Source organism: Anser anser (genome assembly GCF_964211835.1).
Source record: "Anser anser genome assembly, chromosome: 5".
In the NCBI taxonomy this organism is placed as follows: domain Eukaryota; kingdom Metazoa; phylum Chordata; class Aves; order Anseriformes; family Anatidae; genus Anser; species Anser anser.
Window position 1 is genome coordinate 50,960,255 of NC_139725.1, and position 20,407 is coordinate 50,980,661.

The 20,407-nt window shown below is 37.4% G+C and overlaps 1 protein-coding gene across 16 annotated transcripts in view; it reads left to right on the plus strand.

The window, feature by feature from the left end:
• UNC79 (unc-79 homolog, NALCN channel complex subunit) overlaps window positions 1–20,407 on the plus strand; it is a 102,809-nt gene that overhangs the window by 75,087 nt on the left and 7,315 nt on the right. For 12 of the 16 annotated variants that reach the window (XM_083839838.1, XM_083839849.1, XM_083839850.1 and 9 more), the window contains 7 exons: window positions 904–972; window positions 1,580–1,768; window positions 7,244–7,348; window positions 11,918–11,995; window positions 15,136–15,225; window positions 18,251–18,426; window positions 20,109–20,295. In XM_083839838.1, coding sequence (XP_083695964.1) covers window positions 904–972; window positions 1,580–1,768; window positions 7,244–7,348; window positions 11,918–11,995; window positions 15,136–15,225; window positions 18,251–18,426; window positions 20,109–20,295 — 894 coding nt within the window. The remainder of the gene's footprint in view (window positions 1–903; window positions 973–1,579; window positions 1,769–7,243; window positions 7,349–11,917; window positions 11,996–15,135; window positions 15,226–18,250; window positions 18,427–20,108; window positions 20,296–20,407) is intronic. The other 4 variants (XM_083839847.1, XM_083839848.1, XM_083839841.1 and 1 more) reach the window with 1 other exon arrangement.

Here is a 20,407-nt window from a genome sequence, read left to right on the forward strand (position 1 = left end):
TGTAGGTAAACTGAGGCACTATCCAGCAGCACTTACTCAGCCAAATAGGCAGTTACCATTCTCTTTTTGGGTAGTAGCCACTCCAATCTGTTGCATTTTGCCTAATGTAAAACAAATGAAAATCAACGAACTGAATCTTAATAGTTCCATCTGCGTATCTGTCATTCACAGAACATTTAGATGGAGTGTTTACTATGATTTCCCTGTTATTCATGGGAGGTATCATTAGTGATACAAGTAAAACAATCTCATGCTTCTGAACTTTCCTTCTCCTGTTCCTTCCTCAGGGGTCATTAATGACTCTTTACTGTTTTAGATGTTTGCAGCTGAGGCAAGTCAAGACAATGGATAGATCCTGGAAAGTCCCATTCACTGCTGCAAACAGTGTGATATACAGAGAAGTAAAATAAATTACACCATAGAGAACATCTTTAGAGGGGCCTCTGGAGCAGATTTTTGCAAAGGCACATTCTGATGTCATGGGCTCTGAGTTGCAGCTTTGTCTTGAGGCATGGGGAAATGTCATAGCCCAGGACAACCACAGAAATGAGGTAGATGGTACATACCTCTTGCTAACCCACTCAGTTTTTAAATCAATTTTCATTACAGTGAGAATGTATTTCTAGGAGATGTTTGTCATAGGAAGGAAAATGTAACTTTTCTAAACTAGCCCTTTTGTGAAATTTTCTCATTTCAAGGTCCATGCTGTGGTATGTTACCATTGAGGGGGGGTATGATTGTGTGTTCCGGATTAAGTCAGTTTAGGCAAAGTAAGTAAAGATCAGTCACCAGGGATCATTTTTCAGACTTCACCTATACCTTATTAATAGCTGCCAGCACTAAAAGCGAGAGATAGGCGCAGAAAGGTACTAACTTTTTTTTTTTCTTCAAATTTGTTCACAGTGTTCTTTAGATTCTAGTTTAAGAATAATGATTTGCTTGTTGAAGATCCCTACCACTAGTGCCACCAGGGTAAGTTCCAAGAAGATGCAACTCTCTTGCCTCATGTTTAGCCAGCCTGCATTATTCTGCAAATGTGTTCTGATCCTCTAGCTAGGAAAATATTATATATAAGCATAAAATTGTTCAGTCTGATACTCTTTGGATAACAGTAAGAGCTTTGGAATCTAGGTTACAGTAAAGAGTGGGTGGTATTACATTCCTGTGTGGGTGTGAGTGTATATCTTAAAGATTTGATGTTCTCTTAAAAAAAAAAGGGGGGGGGGGGGGGGGTTAGAAAAAAATAGTAATGAACTTCCTGATTCTGCAGTCCACTCACTAGTACAATTCCACCGAGGTCAGTGAGGTTTTCCTGCATAAACACCATAGAGTCTCTGATGTCTCATAGCATTGTGGTAGAGATGAAACTATTTTCTGATTCGTTGCTTCTAATTTGTTGTACAAGAATGAAGGCAAATGCTAGATAGAACAGCAATTTGACTGAAACAGTGTAAATCACAGCAAAATAGCCTTTGAGCTAAAAATAATGATGCTGTTCCATTCAGACATTTCCAAGTTGGAATGTTTTTTGTTTTGCTGAGCAAACAGTTATTGATTTCCCTAAATCATGTCATTGCAGAGTCTTCTGGAACCTTTTTCAAAATTACTAAGCTTTGTAATTCAGAATGCTGTCTTCACTCTGGCCTACCTGGTGGAACTGTGTGGTTTGTGCTACCGAGCCTTCACTAAGGTAACGAGACTATATCTTCCATTAGAGACCACTGAAAATAGGACAGACAAAGTCCTACTTCCCTCAAGTAGGATGTTTGTAAGTAAAGATGAAATCAGTGTCAAGTCTCAGACATGTCAACAGTTTTAATGTAGTTTGGCTAATCAAGTAGTGGATGATGATTCACTGCCTATTAATACTGAGTTTCGCATTCCCACTGTAGTTAGTGATAAAGGGAACCTGCTGAAAACATTGCTCAGAAAAAAAAAGTATGACTTCATGATTTTTGAAAATTTTTCTCTTGTTGAGATGGTGGTTGGTATTCATTCAGGATTTAAAATGTCTGAGTAGTCATATCTTTCCTAGTGCACAGATTTAGCCACGTAACTTGTACAGCAGTAAAAACTTAAATGTTCCTGGTAGTGCCACTTCAGAGCAAAGCTATGAGGGGAGGGAACAGATTGCTGATTAAAGTGAAAGACTCCAAGTTAGGAGTTTCACAGCTTAGATCCTGTTTTATTCTGTATTATGTATCTCACTTTGAAGTGCATGGCTGTTAACTGTGTAGAAAAGAAAAGAGAACTTGTCTACCGTTAAAAAGGTTTCTTTAAAAAAAGATTCTTGGAATCTTTGAAAAGATTCTTGTCTGTATATCTGCGATATACAAAGAACACTCGGTTATTAGTCAAGTTCATTTTTGTAGCAGTTGGTGAGAAGTTAACAACCAAAGAACCCACAGAAAACAATCAAACCTTTTACTAGGGCCTTGTATGCTCCATTATGTAGATTAAGGTACAACAGTAATTGATCATCATGAAACATTCTTTCATATGTAGCTACATGATTTTCTGTGTCGGTATTGTACAAATGGAACATGCATCACTTCAGTCAGTAAGGCTTAAAGTATCACTGGACAGACAGTGAAGAAAAAAAACAATGACACTCTCAAAGAAAACCTGCACCACAACACAAAAATCTTTCACTGGGTGTAATGGTTTGAAGCATTAAATAGAAACTGCAAGTTTAACTACAGTAAGGAAATATTCTCTTTTTTGTCTTATTTGAAAGAGAAGAGTTTATGAAAGAAAAAAAATTGCTGAATACAGAAGAGACTGTCCAGCTATTGGAAGTAATTTGAATTAAATCTATAGTTCAGGCTTTGGGCAAGGCGTAGTAAAGTGAGAAAAATGTTAACTTAGAATGAGGGAAGGGTGTTCACTGAAACAAACAAAAAAAAAAAGTCCTGTTTAGAACTGAAGCAGCTATTGCATTTGAGATCTAATAAGACTGTTTCATGTACGCTTTCTAAAGCAAATTTTGAAATACAGGAAATGTTTCACTCCCGTCAAACTCCACAGTTCCAGTTATTTTAAGAAAATTTTATTAAAACATGGTATTACAAAAAAACACAAAACATTTTTCTTGAATGCTTCCTCGTTCAATATTCTATAACTGTATTGAGTACTTAATTGCACACAGGAAACTTGGATTATAGCACTTGGTAAAAACTCCTTCTTGATTTAGTTTAATGCAACCTGGTGACCCAGAAATGGAATCATTAGTGAATGTTCTCCTGCAATTTATATCCACAAAATGCTTAATTTAGTGGAACTCCACACTACATTATCCTTGTTATTGCTGAAAGCTTGCCATGGCTTTGCATTAAATATATCAAATTAATTACTGCTGTTAGAAAGAATAGGCTAGTTGAGCTATTTGTGCTTCTCTACAGTGGAAATCACTATAACCAAACAGTGCTGTTTGTGATAGAATACCTTGTAGAAGTGAATTCCAGAAGGAATATCATTTGTGAATACTGAAACTATTCAGATTTAATTATTTGTTTTGTACCTTTGAATGTACTGACTTGAACAAGATGTCGTGTCACAACATGATACAACTTTCAGATATGCTATGAAGGAATCTTTTTTCTTTTCAAACAACAAGCCACTCTAATATGTACTTTATAGAAGTCAATGCTGCTCGACCACTCCAAATCTTTCTTTCTTTATTTTATTTTTATTACCAACATTTTCCTAACACCCTATGGCAGGAATGTCTCTTGCCGGTGAGCCTGAAGACTCGCATCAATCTGATATTTCCTTGTCTGAGTTTCTGTTCCAGGTCAGCAATGTGATTTTTTCAGTGCCTTTGGAACTCGCAGTTGAGAGTATCATCTCTTTTGTGGATTGTTATTATCTTATCAGTTTTCCTCTCAAGTCTCTTAAGGTCCTAAATGAACATGTTTTGGCTCTCTTACCTCCTACAGCTGCTGAAGCTTGAACCTAAACTTAGCATTCTACTAACATGTTGGCCCTAATTAAATAAACGCAGTATGCCACTGAATTGTACATGGGAAGATTTTGATACTGATTTTTTTAAGAACATTCAGATGGCAGATCCTCAGTATTTTTAATTGTTGCAGTAGCAACACAGGCAAATAAAAGGGCTTTTGCTTTATCCTGGCTTGCTTGGATGGTAGCATGCTACTCCATTAAACCAAATTTACTGTTCGTATTACTAAGACTGGGCACTGAGATACTGTTAGAAACAAACTTCACATTCTACACATACACCTCTGGCAAGTCATAGTTTGAAGGCTGCAAGGCATTTGTTTTATAGGAATGCATAGACATTTGAGGAGGTTACTTTGGCTGAACGGAGAAACTAAAGGGGTTGCAATCTTGACTCTTTGGTTCCAGGTTTACACACATGATTCCTCCGGGCCTTGTTCTCATGGAACTTATGCCACTTTACCGAGCTGTGGCAGAATATAGAGTTCTTAAAGTATGTAAAAACATAGTTTATACATAGTTATCACCTTCAGAATGATAAGAATGAGGAGACATCAGTAGGAGGGGTACTCTGGGTCATGACTGCAGTGTCATCACTCCCAATTTACAGTGCAGGAAGCAAGAGGTCAGATGTTGAAAAACATTTTGCTTGATTTTCCTTAATCTGTCTGTGCAGTGCCTGTGCTGAACAAACATTGGGAATTTAGACAGTGAGATAAGAGTAGTTTGAGAAGAAGTCTGCTTACTGTTGTATTATCCTTACAGACAAGGAAAGCTGGGATTTGTGAAGTCTGTGTTTCCTCCCCAGTGTTCTGACAAAGCAATTTATGATGGCCCAATTGCATCCTGTGTAGTACAGCTGTTAGCCTGTGAAATGGCTGATCTCTTTTGACAAGATTTTTACCTCTTTTCCAGTATGTGCAGGCTGCTGTACTGGATTATTGATAGGAAATTCTGTCCATTGTTTTGGGGGATGCAGTCGTCAACTGTCTGGGCAAGGCATTGTGTTGTGTGACTCAGGACTATGAAGGCATGTGACAGTAGGAAGGGTCACTCTTGCTGGGGACCCGTTCTAGCAGGTCATCAGGGTCCCCTTGCACCTTGAGTACTGTGCACCATTCTGGTTCCCCACGCCCAGAAAGGATGTAGTAAAACTGCAGAAAGTTCAGATAAGGGACACAAGACTGATCAAACCATGGAGTAAACTCCCTATAAAAAACAACTAAGTCAGGGCTCTTCGATCTGAAAAAGCAACAACCGATGGGAATGTGACAGAGGTCTGTAAGGTCACAAGTGACCCAGGCAGGGGTGGGTAATTTCATGCCTGCCCAGTACAAGAACATATTAAGTTAGTAGGAACCAATGTCAAAGCAAGTAAAAGGAAGTGGCTTTTCAAACAATGACCCCTTGCCAAATAATTGGTGCTAAAAGTTGACATGGTGCAAGAGGTCAGTGGACACATGTGGAAGAGAAGTCCACTGAGAGTTCAGGATTATACAGAAGCGACACTGACCTCAGAAGTTCCCTGAGCAAAAAATAGTTACTGGCTATGAGAGTGATAGCGGGAATTATACATGCTTGCCCTGTTTTTCTTCTTTTTGTGGCATCTGCCTATGGCCTTGTTGGCGATGAGCTACTGGGGACATAATAAGATCAGAGCACCATTCATGCATGTGGGATTTGTGACTTGAGTACTTGTCCCCTCAAGACATTGTTTCATAATACAGCTGCACTGATCCGGCGTTTGCTGCTGCTGTAAAAGAATGGACTTTTTTTTCTTTTTTTAAATACCTTGGAGCCTTAGCTTTCTGTTAAGTTCAGCAGCCTTGACTGCTGCAGCGTGTTCAGAGAAGCACCACCGCAGTGTGGGGTCGTTCCATCAGCTTGTGTGTTACCTGACCACAGTCAATTGTAATTGAAGATCAAAATTCTGCTTGTGTTGGGCAAAACAGGAGCGTGAAGTCAGGTCTTTTGAATCACAGACTGGCATCGTAATCTCCATGACAGACATGCCATTCTGTTGTTTTGGTGCCTTCTTCCAATCCAAAGGCTGATATTTAAAACCTGCTTTCATTAAAAGGCATGTGGATGCCGTGGGAGGCACTCAGTGTTCCTGTAAGCTTTGTTTGGCTGTGTGCTACCCAGATAAAATGTGGTGACATCAACTTTCTGAGGAACTTAGGTTTACAGCAACCAAAGCTCAGTCTTACTTCCAGCCACCCACCTCCTCCAACTCCTTCCCTTTTAGTTGAGCTTGTTACTGTGTGCAGCTGGAGAAGGACTTCAAACTGACCCTCACTAATTAAACCTTGCACGACTTCCTAGAGGAAAAGGCCGGCATTACTCCATTTTGCAGGAACTGAGGCCCTGATTAAGAGAAAAGTTACAGGCATTTAACTTATTCAAGTGAGGAGACAAATGCATGAGATTTACAAGATAAAAGATGCTAAGCTTTAAATCTTTATCTCATTTTGGATACGCTCTCTTTATTAGACATTTTTTTCTTCTCTAATGGTCATTTGAAAGAGAGCTCGGTATAAGTCTGTCAGCTGATCAAAATGTTTGAGTTGCTATGGTCAGTAGCAGGCTATGCATTTGTTCCACATTTTTATCTTATCTTTTAAAGTCAGAACGTCAAAGTATGATGTGTAACAGGCTCCTCTTATCTCTTGCACCTCCTTGCTGTTTCAGCTCTACAACTCTGCTCTTAGGCTTCTGTGGTCTAATCTCCATTGGCTGATTTTCCCCCATGTGTTTTAAAATGTTTCTGTTGTAGCAGCTGTAGCCAAGATAGATTTTATTATGTAAGTGGAAAAGTACTGCTTGCTGCAGACAACCTTATTTTAAGGGGAATGACAACTGTAAAATACATGGTAAAATCTAGACCTTTTTTAGCAGGTTTAATGAAAGAATAATGCTAAATACTATTGCCAGTTTTGTTCTCCTATGTCAATCCTTGCTGCTTTTCCTTCTCTCTTTGTATGTAACTATGCAGTGTGATCTACCGTGCATGCCTGGGCTGTAGAACTGTCTGTCTGTTTCTTGTGAAATATCTTGCAAAGTCGAGCAAAAATCATACACATATTCTTGTTTATGTCCATTCCACCTGATCCGTAGAATTGCATAAATGATGAATGATGTCAGCCTTTTTGTAAGATAGGAACAAAAAGTACACTTCTATTACTTCATTTTTGAATTTAGATAAAAACTATTGTTGTGGTTTACTAGTGGGTGTCAGTGAACTTCATGACATTCATAATTCTTTTTTTTTCTTTTGTAGGAAAGGGACAAATTCTACTTGACACGCAGTGTCATATTGGAATTGCTACAGGCACTGAAGTTAAAGTCACCCTTACCAGACATGAATCTCTTGCTGTTGGTGCAGGTACAGGAGATCTGCCTCATGTTATTCTCACATAGATTCTGTCTTAGCTAAAATTCAGCAAAAAGAATTTTCAAGTCCAACATGGTTGCAGAAAGTACCAGCAATGTCAGGGGAAACACTTTTTAAAATGTGAATCTAGTTACATTTGTAACCATAGGTGCATACTGTTAAGACTCCCACAGTTTGCTTGCTTGCTTGGTTTTTTTTTCTTAGACTTTCTATTTTCATTCCCAGCCAAGACCATCAAATTCAAATAACTTAACCACCTACCTCTTTCTGTCTTAAGCTGTAGTGATACAGCTTGATTACATGTGCTTCAGTGTTTTAACTTGAGCTGACTTTTCCTAGATTGCAGTATAAAGTAACTTTTTTGCACTGCTCCATTATTTTGCACAGCTCAGTCCTATGGTGAAGGTGACAGGGAAGCTTAATTTTCATAGTCCAGTCAATCCTGAATTCCTCATTTGGGAATGCAAACATACTGCTTCAGTCTTGGCAGTAGAATTTAACTGGTAAACACTTGTCCTTAACATTCAGTCAATCACCTGATAGAGTCAGTAAAGAAAACTTTCTCTTACATGCTGGAAGTAAAGGTAAAATGATAATTGCCTGGACTTTCCTCCTAGCACTGTTCCCATATGCTACATTGACTTTGGGATGCATTCATACCTTCCACAACAGGATCCAATGTGGCTGTAAATGTCGTATATAATATTTCAGAGGCTAATGAAGTAAGTCATATTTCCTGCTATCCAAAGCAGCCAGCTTCTGTTTTTGTTCAGTCAATGGTAAAGAACAGGAGTTGTGTTCAGACCACCTGCCATGGATGCCTACTGGAGGCATGATGATTACTTCTTCCATTGCCTGTGCAAATTGGCAGCTCCCAGTAGTGTGTGGTCTGAAACATTCAACAGCCTCTTGAATTTGAATACCACAGTAACCACTTAGATATATATTTGTTTTTACTAGCAGGTTTCTCAAATTACCACAGTGCTTAAGGTGTATTAATTATTTTAATTTTCTTTGGTGTCATTAATGGAATGGAAGGCTTTGCTTACCTCTTTACCATGCAAGGCCTCTACAATATTCATTCACATTGTCTGATTTTGAATCCATAAAACTGTACCAGAGTTAATATAGTACCAAACGGAAATGGTTTTCATTTCCAAGACAGTCCCTTATCCACGAACATGTTAGCCTCTATACGAGATTGTGTGCAGACAGACCATAGAGAATACAGAGATTCAGTCAAAATGTTCAAAATAACAAAGGAGATAGAACTTTATTTTAATGATAGATCAGTTGTGGGCTGTCTAACAAAGGAGTTCCTAGGAATGTACATTTGACACCCACATTGATTCCAGATTATATGGTGCTATCAGGGTGATTGGTGACATCAATGCTAAGATGAGAGTAACTTTAGCCCACTTTACAAAGAATGAGAATTTTAACCAGATTATCCCAATCCTGCATAGCTATCCTGGATGATAATGGGCACAAAAAGTCTGTCTCCTTGGTTTGTCTTAGCCAATGAAGGCCATCATGTACCTGCTGCTCTTCCATGGGTTTCCATAGGAACAGCTTCACCCAGCATTTTGATTCCCAGTACTGTTCTTGTGCTCATATTTCATCAGTGTACGTCTTCAGGATTTTCACTGACTTTAAATTATATTAGTCTCATTAGGACTTGTTTGTTCAGTCAGTCCCTAAGGTTCACTGTATCTGACCTGTTTTGATTAGATGACTCCTATTTTCAGCCAGACCTTCTGCTACTGTAAATCAGTGTAAATCTTGTGGTTCCAATTTATGTATTTGTGAAGATCTGGTCTGCTAATTACTGACCAGAAGGATTTAAAGTTACATATAATACATTGCTAGGAATATATACTTTTACAACTCTGATTATGAATAGAGATATCATACAGATAAATTATTATATAGGTAATTCACTTCATTCCACAGACATTCCCACCTGAACATTATGCTCCATCTGTAGCTCATCAGACAACGTTAGGAAGATGCATTGCCCATTCCTCATGTTTTTGCAGTGTGGGAATACTTTTTTTTCCTATTTTCTTTACACATTGCTGGCATTGAATCTCTTGACAGTAACATTTTAACACCTTGGAGTATTTGTAGTAGCAGCCAACATAAATGACAGTGAATTGGACTGGAAATGAAAGAAATGCATGTTTTGAGTCTGTTTTGCCTATCCTCTCTTGACTGCATTGTGACTTGAGGAAGGATCCTTGGACCTGGTAGTCAAATGATGAGAAAGATAAACTAAGCAAGGCCTGATTGTTCATTAGAAATGGAATGGAGTTTGTCAGCTGTTTTTCACATATAAATCAATATCTTGTTTAACCCAAACTCCTTTGTGCAAAAAATATAGAAAGCTTGCAGGAAACCAGTAGAAGTTCTTTTGGCTGCTGCTGCTGTTTCTTGTTATCGTTCTTAAAAGAAAATGTCTGAAATAAATGACATTTCTCTTTGGCAATGTTTTTTTTTATTTATTTTTTTTTACTTCTATGTTTAGTGCTGTATAATGTCTGTAGCAGCACAATGAATTCACTGTTGAATGCTAAATATACTCAACCAGATTATTCAGGGAATTTTGTTGCTTTTTTTGCATCTTGTTGTAGTACAAGGGAACCCTAATCTACCTGCAAATGATTGACTGAGAAATCCTTCACACAGCAAAACAGCATATCTATTCTCCAACAGACCCAGCATCAGGATTGCTCTTTCTGATACAGACAGCATTAGGAGAAAATCTGTCATCTATTTGCATAAGTCCATTAATGGGTCTTCTGTTTAAAGAGAAGTGGAGAGTCATGGTTACTGCTTAAACTAAGACAAAGACTGGATTGACATAGCCCATAACCCTAAGGCTTTCTTTTCCTTTCTGAGTAATGATTACGGCTCTGGTAAGAAGAGTGCCAGGCCACCTCTCAACTGAAATATGAGTCAGATTCTTATTTTATTTTTGTTTGGCTTATTCTGGTGAAAAATAATTTCTAAGCAAAAGAAGAGTCTACTGGAGCCAGGCCTATGTCTGAGGATACCTAATTAGATTATTAATCTAAACTCAGATATGTCTTTCTGGTATTTATCCCAAAGAACAGACTCTTGGTCAAGACATAGCCTTGATACATGAGTTGTTTCCAAGTCTCAGTAGGCAGTCTAAGTTCAGAATAAATCTATCATTGAAAGGTAAAGGTTGTGGAAGTACAAGAATAAATTCTAGGTCTGTGAAGTATATTTGACATATTTTCAAAAAGAGTTCCAGTCATTGAGAACACTGCTAATGCATGCATTAGACAATTGTAAAGTATATTGTGTAGTCAGATCTGTCTCAGTTTGTGTACCACAGTATTCATTCTCAAGAAAGAAAATTAAGGCTTATACCTTAGCTTATAAGTTCTTTGCCGTATTCTCTTTGTTAGAAAGTTACTTTGCATCATCATGGACAGATATTGCTCAACTGCAAATACAGTATTAGCACAACAAATTTAGGCACAAGCACATCATCTGAGTGGTGTCAAATACATTACTGAAGCTTATAAAGATTAAATAACAGTAATGGTAAATCTAATGTATGGGTGATGTGGACATCAGAGATTTTGGGGCAAGAGATTTGAAATAGAGTTAAAAAAGGAAAGCAAGGAAAATAAAAACATAGGAAAACTAATTAAGAGGTATTTAGATATAACAGAATGATGCTGATCTTGTCTCAGAAACAGCATGGATTTTTTTTTTTTGCTTTTATTGTGCTAAACTGCACTATACCAGTGTGTTCATATTAAATCATTGATGAATTGGTTAAATTAATTGATTAAATCATTGTAGAACTTCATTGAAATGAAAGCATTGTAATCACAGTAAAGAACATGGCATGCTGCCTTGCTTTCCTATATCTTGTTTTAAACAGTAATGAAAGAGGAGTTGGAGGTCAGTCTCTACTCCCAAGCAGCAAGTGATAGGACAGGAGAAAATGGCCTCAAGTTGTGCCAAGGGTGGTTTAGGTTGGATATTATAAAAAAATTCTTCTCTGAGAGGGTAGTGTGGCATTGGAACAGGCTGCCCAGAGAAGTGGTTGAGTTACCATCCCTGGAGGTATTTAAAAGATGTGTAGATGAGGTACCTAGTGTTATGGTTTAGTGGTAGACTAGGCATTGCTAGGTTAACAGTTGGACTTGATGGTCTTAGAGGTCTTTTCTAACCTAAAGGATTCTATGATCGTATATATCCAAGGAATGGCAAAGATAAATATTTATGCCTATAAAGGAAAACTTGATTTATTACGTAATATTCTTAAAGTTGCTTCTGCACAGCATATACATGTTCATCAAGCACATAAAAGTCAATTTTTTTCATTAAAATTGTCTCATTTATAACAGTGAGCAAACTGAATTCTTTATAAAGGAAGAGAGCTCTAAGGGCAAATTACGACAAATATAAGCATGAAGAGATCTGAAGTGATTGTAACGAAGTCATGAATAACTTATTAGGGTTTTCAGGTTCCTCCACAAATAATTCAAAAATAACTCATCTTTAATTTCTTCTTAGTTTGTTTGTGCAGATGCTGGAACTAAACTAGCTGAGTCAACAATCTTGCATAAACAGATGATTGCCTCTATGCCTGGAGTAAGTACTGAATCAAACATCTCTTAGTTTTGGCTTTTAAAAATATGTCTTAGCTCATTATGCTTCGTTTGAATGTTCTTTTTATTTCTCCCCTGGCTAGCAAGGTATATTGCAGGCAGAAGTTGATACACCTTTTCCTTTTTATTAATGTTGAAAAGTTTTGGACATGATACTGCTTCCCTTACTCTCACTAATAATCGTAAGTCATATGTCTGCCTTTAGCTGGAGCCTGTGCTCAAGAAGACAAAATTTGGAGAACAGACAAGCTGAGTGCCTCAAAAAATGGCATCAGAGTGGGAAACTACAAGCCATTGCCTCCATTCTAGCAAAAGATAACTTGGTTAAAAATTTGAGTTAATGGCATTTTTCTGGTAAGATAAGGCATTCATATATATCCTACTGATGAATGTGGTTGAATTATCAATGCTTATCATTGCTTAGGTGTTGAAAACATGGCTGGTGAATGTGCAAGGAAGTAGCACAGTTGGAGGGCTTGACTCCTTCCATGACATGTCACTGAATACCCCAACAGTTGAATGAGGTATAGCCAGTGGTTGTTTTACCCTGCAGTTAATCTCAGCCACAACTGCTCTCTTGCTCCCCCTCCTCAAAAGAAGAGGGGGAGAAGAAAGTAGGATGGAAAGAAAAAGGCCTGAGGCAGCTGAGATGAGGATAATTTAATTAAAGGGAAAAGAGATGGGAAAAAAGAGTAAGTGCCACACAGAAGCAAAGAGGAAAGAAACCCACAGTTATTGTCTGCTTCCCATCGATAAGTGATGTTTGGCCATGCCTGGGAAGCAGTGCCTCAATACGTATAGTGGTTGTTTGGGGTCTTCATAGTGAGTGCCTCCCCTTTTCTTCCCCTTTCCCACCTTTTATTGCTGACTGTGACACGGTATGGCATGGAATATCCCTTTGGTTGGTTTAGGTCAGCCCTGGCGATGTCCTTTCCCCACTTCTTGCCCATCCCCAGACTTTTTGGGGTTTGGAGAGAGTCTTGTTCCTGTGCCAGCCCTGCTCAGCTACAAACAAAGCATTGGTGTGCTGTCAGGGCTGTTTTAGCTGCAGGTGCAGAGCACAGCACTATATGGGACACTGCAGCGAAAGCTAACTCCATCCCAGCCAGACCAAGACCTGTTTCCGTACATGTGTTTGACAGTTTTAGGGGTGATCTATCAGGTCTTTTCCTATATACCTTCTGAAGTGGTTTTTTTGTGTGTGTGTTTTTATTTTATTTTATTTTGTTTTGTTTGTTTTGTTTTGTTTAAATTCATATCTTTCCTCCCAGTGGAAAGTTTTAATTTGGTTTAAATAGATAGAGATAACATCTTTAAATAGCTTTTACAAGGTATGATAGGAAAGTGATCATTTCAGAAGAAATCATAGAGAACCTTGAATGAAACAAAAGGCTGGGGAGAAGTCTTGCACGAGAACATTTTTATTCAGACGTTTGAGTATAGTGTCTTTTATAATTATGTCACTCAATAATATAGAGCCCATGTGGGGTCCTTACTCCGCATAAACTGGATGGAGGATATGCTATCAGTGACCTTATTTTATTGTTTTTTATTCTGTCAAGGGAACTGACATGCATAGCATTTGAAAAGCCAGAAGGTGTTATAGTTCAACACCGTGCAGATGGATACTAACGTAGAAAAATTAGAAGCAATCAGATCAGTTCCATAAAAATAGAACACTAACAGTTTTTTCCAAATTTCAGCCACTAAAACTCAATTATGGTTTAATACTTCTGTGATCAAAACTAAATTTGATTCATTTGTATACTCAGATAGTTTTGTGTTTCTGTGTTTCAAAGCACAGGTGATTAAATAAAGGTCAGAGAAGAATATTTTTCCCCTATAAGCATTTTGCAATATTTTGTCCTTAGCCTATGACTTGGTACAATAGGTTTTTTTGCCACCTTAAGAAGAAAGACACCTAATAATTTCATCATATAGCCTCTAAAGTTAAGCATTGCTTACACTTGGCCCCCAAAAATAAGGCATATATAGACTTGATGTTGAGGAATGTTGAACATTCTTAGTTCCCCTTGAATTCAGCTAGAATTATCTTCACCGTAGATTATTAACATATAAACATTATATGATGGCTCATGGGTCAGTCATATCACCTTCCGAAAGCTTTTCTCCAGGGTTCTCTGGTCTGTCAGAAGCCTTTATTTAATCTGACAGCTCTATACAATTGACTGCTTTGCACATCTTGGATATGTCTTGTACTAGCTGAAGGCCAGACTGGCATTTTTCACTGATCTAGGAAAGGAACTATGAAAATGTGTACTGTGGGAATACAAGCATCGCATTGAGTCCTTTTGTTTTCCCTTTGTGGTCATTCTTGCTCTGGCACAGACCACTTCTCAATGCTTACAGCTTTGTGGTCAAATTGGATTGGATTCATCCCTTGTAACCCATGCATCCTCTTTTGAAAATTGCAACTAGCTTGAGTGACATTAAAATGCCATATGACTTCATAACAGGAATATCCCCAAAACCTTTGTTAGTGTAAAAAAAAAAAAAAAAAAAAAGAGTACCAAATACCATCAGTGTTCATTTCAGTGATGTTTACACATAAAATACATGAAGCCAGTCACTTACTCTGTTTGTCCATCATAATTCATGTGATTGTGAGGGCATCTGTGCCTGTGATTGAATTTTGTTTTCTGGGATTGTATCTGATTGGTTTTACTTGCAGAAATGCTCAGCTGGTTGAACAACTGGGTTGTTAAACTCTCATTGACTTTTTAAGACTTTGATTCTGGACTGCTGTAAATTTCAGATGCATGACAAGGATATTATTGAAAGTTTCATCAATTGATCTTTCACTGCTGTTACAGATAAAGAGTATTTTATGATGCATGAAGAAGCTACAGTGCTTGGTCTATCTTTATGCTATCATCAGATAAGAGGGCAAATACAGTGAGAAGAAAAACATCAAAGAATGCCTATTCCTAATTTGAGTAGAGTAATCCAACTGCAAAGTAAAATAAAGAACTTGAGTCAGACAAGAACTTGTGTTCTGGTGAACAAGAAACAAAGAGAAAAAACACTAAGAGATTCAAAAATCGGTGCTTAAACATATTTCTTTTATATATGGTGCTTAAACATACTTCTTTTTCTTACCAGTGTGGAACAGCAGCAATGGAATGCATGAGGCAATATGTTGGGGAAGTGCTGGATTTCATTGCAGATATGCATACCTTGACCAAATTAAAGGTTGGTTATGGGCATACATAATCTAAAATGTGTGTGTGTGTGTATCTCTTTGTTTTTAATATATTTTCTGTAATTAACCTGCCAATGGAAGAAACTATTGGAAGTCTTTGAGGATGACTGACTTTATATTATTATTATTATTATTTTTATTATTTAAGTGTTAGAGCTGTTGTAGATTAGTCACTTCTGTTTTCCCGAGAAACTAGTATGGTGTTTCCCTGAAAGGGCCTCTACTATTGCGCCAATCCTGATAAAAGTTACTGGCAACACACTGGAGTGTTTCATGCTGTGGGTTCATACAAAATTTCTGTTACAGGCAAGACAGGAAAAATGGTAACCTGTAGTGGATTTTGATACTGGAGGTTTTTTTATGAAGCAATGAGGTTAGAACTTTTACCCTACTGGTTTATCTTGCATGTTTGCTTGCTCACTCTCCCCTTGCCCCCTCGACTCCACACCATGCCCCAAAGGGTACACTTCACTGCAAGATAATACTACTTACCATAAAGGAGGAAGAATCCCAGAGGAACTGAAAATGACATCTCTTGAAACTCACAGTAACCTTGTTTTTCTGGACAAAACACCGTTTTGTAAGTTCTTACCCTGTTGGCCCTATGCCTTGAATCCCATTGAGCTTTAAAAGAAATTCTGCAATAAAGAGAAGCAGCCTTTTGTGCTGGACTAGAAATATACTTCAAAGTACGAACGAATTAATCATTTTAAGCTCAGTTGGATTGCCTTTGCACTGTATCTTTTTAAAGCTATTCACTCATTTCTCTTCCAATTCAGAATTGCTTTCAAAATAGATTGGAAAATAAATCATAAATGAGACAGAGATACATCCCATTTGCCACTTCCACAGAAACGGGGAATGGGAAAAATTTATTTGTAAATACTTGCAGTTATCCTATCTCCTTTGTAAAAAGTTTCTGTAGAAAGATCTCTCCCACTTGAACTTTTTCTTTGTACCCCCTTTTCCCTTGAACTGTAGCCTAATTTTTAGAAATGCTCTTACAATGCTTAAGTCCAATATGTTAATTTCTTATGCTTTCTTATTCTTGGTAGGGCTATTTATTTATGATATTTTTGCACCCAGATATAGCTAGGACGTGAATTAACACTTTACCCAGTTTGTCACATTTATGTTTTGAAATTAGAAAAGAAGCTCCCCGGATTTGTACTCTGTAGCATTTAAAATGAAATCAGAACCAAATGGTCTAAATTTTATGTTGTTTTGATTTGATTCCATATAATATGAGTCCATGTAATACAGGACTCTGAGAAAAAGCTGAACTTAGCAGAGTCAAAAATGACTGTAATTTTATGTATTGTGAAGAATAAGCTTTGTCTTTGGAAAATGAAGAGGCAGCTCTTATGTAATAAGGCTGAATTTGAGAAGTTTTAGATTTTTAATTTTTGGATTCTGGTAGGATCTTTAGGGAAATTTACATGTGCTTCTGTGATAGTTGGGAAATATTGCAAATGTTTCTAAGTTCAGAAATAGTCAAAACTTTAAACAAATTCACAACATCTCGATTCACTTCTTTTAAGCTGATTTAATATAATTACTTGTGTTGCTCGGTTTTATTCACATAGGTGTTCTTAGGAAGTGAGTCCTAAGATCATCCAGTTGTACAATTTCTTGCTATGAGTATGTATTATCAACAGCATCTGGACTACCGCATTCAGACAAAGAATGTCATATGCTTTGTATGACTAGTTGCAATTAAACAGCAAAAGTTTAATCTTGGTTTTCAAATTTTGGGCGATGTTTTGAAGAAGAAAAAAATAAAACACAAAAATTGAGAAAAAGTTATTAAATGCTATTATATAACAAATATATGTAAAAGAAAAATCACTCTATAGGAATTCAGCAAACAGTTAAAATTGTTTATTCATTTCTGGTGTCTTTTGTGTGTCTGAGAATAGTCTCTGTGAAAGAAGTTAATTATTTTCAGTCCTGTGTGTTAACTATTGCACTATAAGCAAAGTATAAATGTTAATTCTTAAGATAATCACATTCCAGTTTACTGTTTCTTTTGATATTGTTGTATTGTTTTCCTTGGGGATAACATTTTAATTGCTAGAGCTCAGGTAGGTTTTTAGTTAGAAAATTCCATTATTTTTGAAGAATATATCTGCCTGCATACCTGTCTATCCTTTATACCTGTCTCTTTAGCAAAATCATTAGATATACATGCTGATAAGTTTCTTTTTTTCTTGTGAAAGAGACTTAAAGTGATTTTTGAGAGTATAAGTTGGTGGGGTCAGATCCTTATCTTTTATAAGATATTACCAAACCACTGATTTTTATCCTGTTATAATACTTTAATTACTGATGACCTGTTTTTTCTTGTGCAAAGCATATGTTTGTCTTTTAAGTATGCACGTGCACTCAGCATGTGTTAGTACAGTGACAGAAGGTAATGCAAAGTTAGCTCAAGTACTGAAGGATCTCGAGGATCACCAGTGAAACATTCCTTACAGCTGTCAAAACAGGATAATTATCTTTCCAGGCAGAAATGTATGCAGGTTTCTTGGTAAAAGGTTTAGTCCTTATATTTCCAGGGCTTAAAGGCATTTGTAGCAAATGAATAGAGCAACACGGTCATACTGTTGGTAAATGATAGATGGCTTTTCTGTACATGTAAATGAAATATCACACAGAGATGACATTTCCTGCCCAGAGTGCTACCTTGTTACACGGTTGCATTCTTTGATCTTCAGTTAAACTGTCTGGATGTGCAACCATTAGTTTGTACTTACCAGCTGCTGAGTTTGCTGGTACAAAAGGTGCTTCTTCATTTTGTATAATTCAGGTTTTGTGTGGTCTCTTGAAAATATGGGCTCCATGGAAAAAGCTGCATCATAATACTGTTACTAATATAGGGAGTGGATAATTTTTTTAAACCTATTTCTGAGTTTTGTAGTTTTATAGACGCAGGTAGAGACCTTGAGAAAGAAACTGCAGGAAAGTGAAATAGAATATTCTTTTCAGGTATGAAATAAGATCTTTGCTTTGCAGAGTCACATGAAGACTTGTTCTCAGCCACTGCATGAAGACACATTTGGTGGGCATCTGAAAGTTGGTTTAGCTCAGATTGCTGCTATGGAAATCACACGAGGAAACCACAGAGACAACAAAGCTGTGATCCGATATTTGCCTTGGCTTTACCATCCTCCTTCTGCAATGCAACAAGGGTGAGGATGCTTTTCTACAAAAAGGAATACTAAAATGAATTAGAAATCTTCATGGAATTCTGTTTATTGATGGATTGAATAGGTAGGATGCACAGTTTGGGAGTGGTGGCCATGGGACATTGAAACAGCTGGTCAGCAGCTCCCAGATCCTTACCAGAGGAGGTCATCAGTGCAACTTTTAAAGTACAGACCAAAGAGACAGTGGAAGTAACTCCTTTGACTTGACTGGAGTTCACTGGAAATGAACTTGATTCTTGATCTAGATACAGACAGTGAAAAACATGCAAGTACTTGAGCAGTCCTAGACATGTATAAAATATGGTGGGAGAAAAATGAGAAATGCTCGTTGATATTACTGAGAACAAATGAGTGAGATTTGTAAGCGTAAAGCTATTGAGGTGTCGGTAAAAGTACTGACTTCACCTAGTGAAGTTAGATGAGAGAAATCCTACTCTTCAAGACATGTTTGTTATTTTTGTTTGCTGTGAGAGTATGCAGTGTCTTATGATCAAAAAGAATGGCAAAATACTGTCCCTTGTCTTACAGTGATAGCAAATGAGATGTTTTGAGTGTAGCCCACTGGACTGTGTTTTAACAAATCAGTATTTTTGTCCCAACTTTGTTCCAGACTTCCTGCCCCAGGCTTCTGGGGAGTAGGCTGCTTGGGCTCCAGTCCTACAGATATGTCTGCATGTACTTCTGTGTACATACCTAGTTTTGGAAATAAGGAATTGTTATCTCTTTGGGCTTCGATTTCACACGTGTAAAAATTACATTATATGTTCCAAAGTGAAGATGAGGAATTCCTGTGATACCCTGTAGGTACTTGAAGATGAGCACTTTTATCAGAGTCTATACAAAAAAAAAAAAATAATGGAACGCCTCTTTGGTTCTGTGAGTCCTTGACAACAACATGAAATTAGAAATGAATAACAGTAGTGAGTGACCTCCTAGGTAGTGCTTTCTTGATCTAAAATCAATTTATTTTCCTAAGCCTATGAATTCAAATGAGTATGTAGTTTGAATTTTTTAACAGCAAGGGGATAGACAAGATGATACTAGAAAAGTACTATTCCTTTTCAGATTGATTAAGCACAATTGCTTTACAATTGAAGATTGCACTAGATGAATAATTAATAAGTGTCACAAAAAAGCATAGTCCCTCCCTGCCCTTAAAAGCATGCAGTCCAAATGTCCAAGGAGAGGCTAAGGAGAAGATAAATTAACTCCACTTTACCTGTGAAGAAGTGCAACACAGCAAAAGTAAGGTAGAGCACCTGTCTCGGAAGCTAGCCATGGAATGAAGAATTTCCTGCCATAGCCTTGTGAGCCATACACTGCCTAGGGGACCTGGAAGGAGCACTTTCACTTGGGCAGCTCTTCTGATTTGATGATTTCTGTGTAAAAAATCACTGTGTATGGAACCAGTGAGACTGTGCATGTTCTAGTCTTTCATAGAAACCATTTCTTAGGCCCAGCCCACCAAGCGTGTTCTGTTGGACTTGTTAAAGGTTGTCAAGTCCACTAAGTTCTTTGTGGTTCTGGTCTTCTTGTAAGTTCTGCCAATGATTTGTGCTTCCAGCACACTTAAGACTGCATCTGCAAAGTGTTTAAAGAGGCTTTTTGTTTTGGGGAAAAATAGAAAACTTTGCAGCATTATAAAATCCGCTCTTTCTTGACAGGCCCAAAGAGTTCATAGAATGTGTTTCACATATTCGTTTGCTGTCCTGGCTACTCCTGGGGTCTCTGACACACAATGTTGTCTGTCCAAATTCTCCATCATCTTGCATGCCTATTCCACTGGATGCAGGTTCACAAATTGCTGACCACCTTATTGTTATTCTGATTGGGTTTCCAGAGCAATCGAAGGTAAGGGATTCTGTGTTTTAAGAGGAGATGTGGTATATACTGGCCTTACTATTGAAAAATATTTATCACTGACTTGTATTTTTATTGTGATGTGAAATTTTAAACTTTTCTA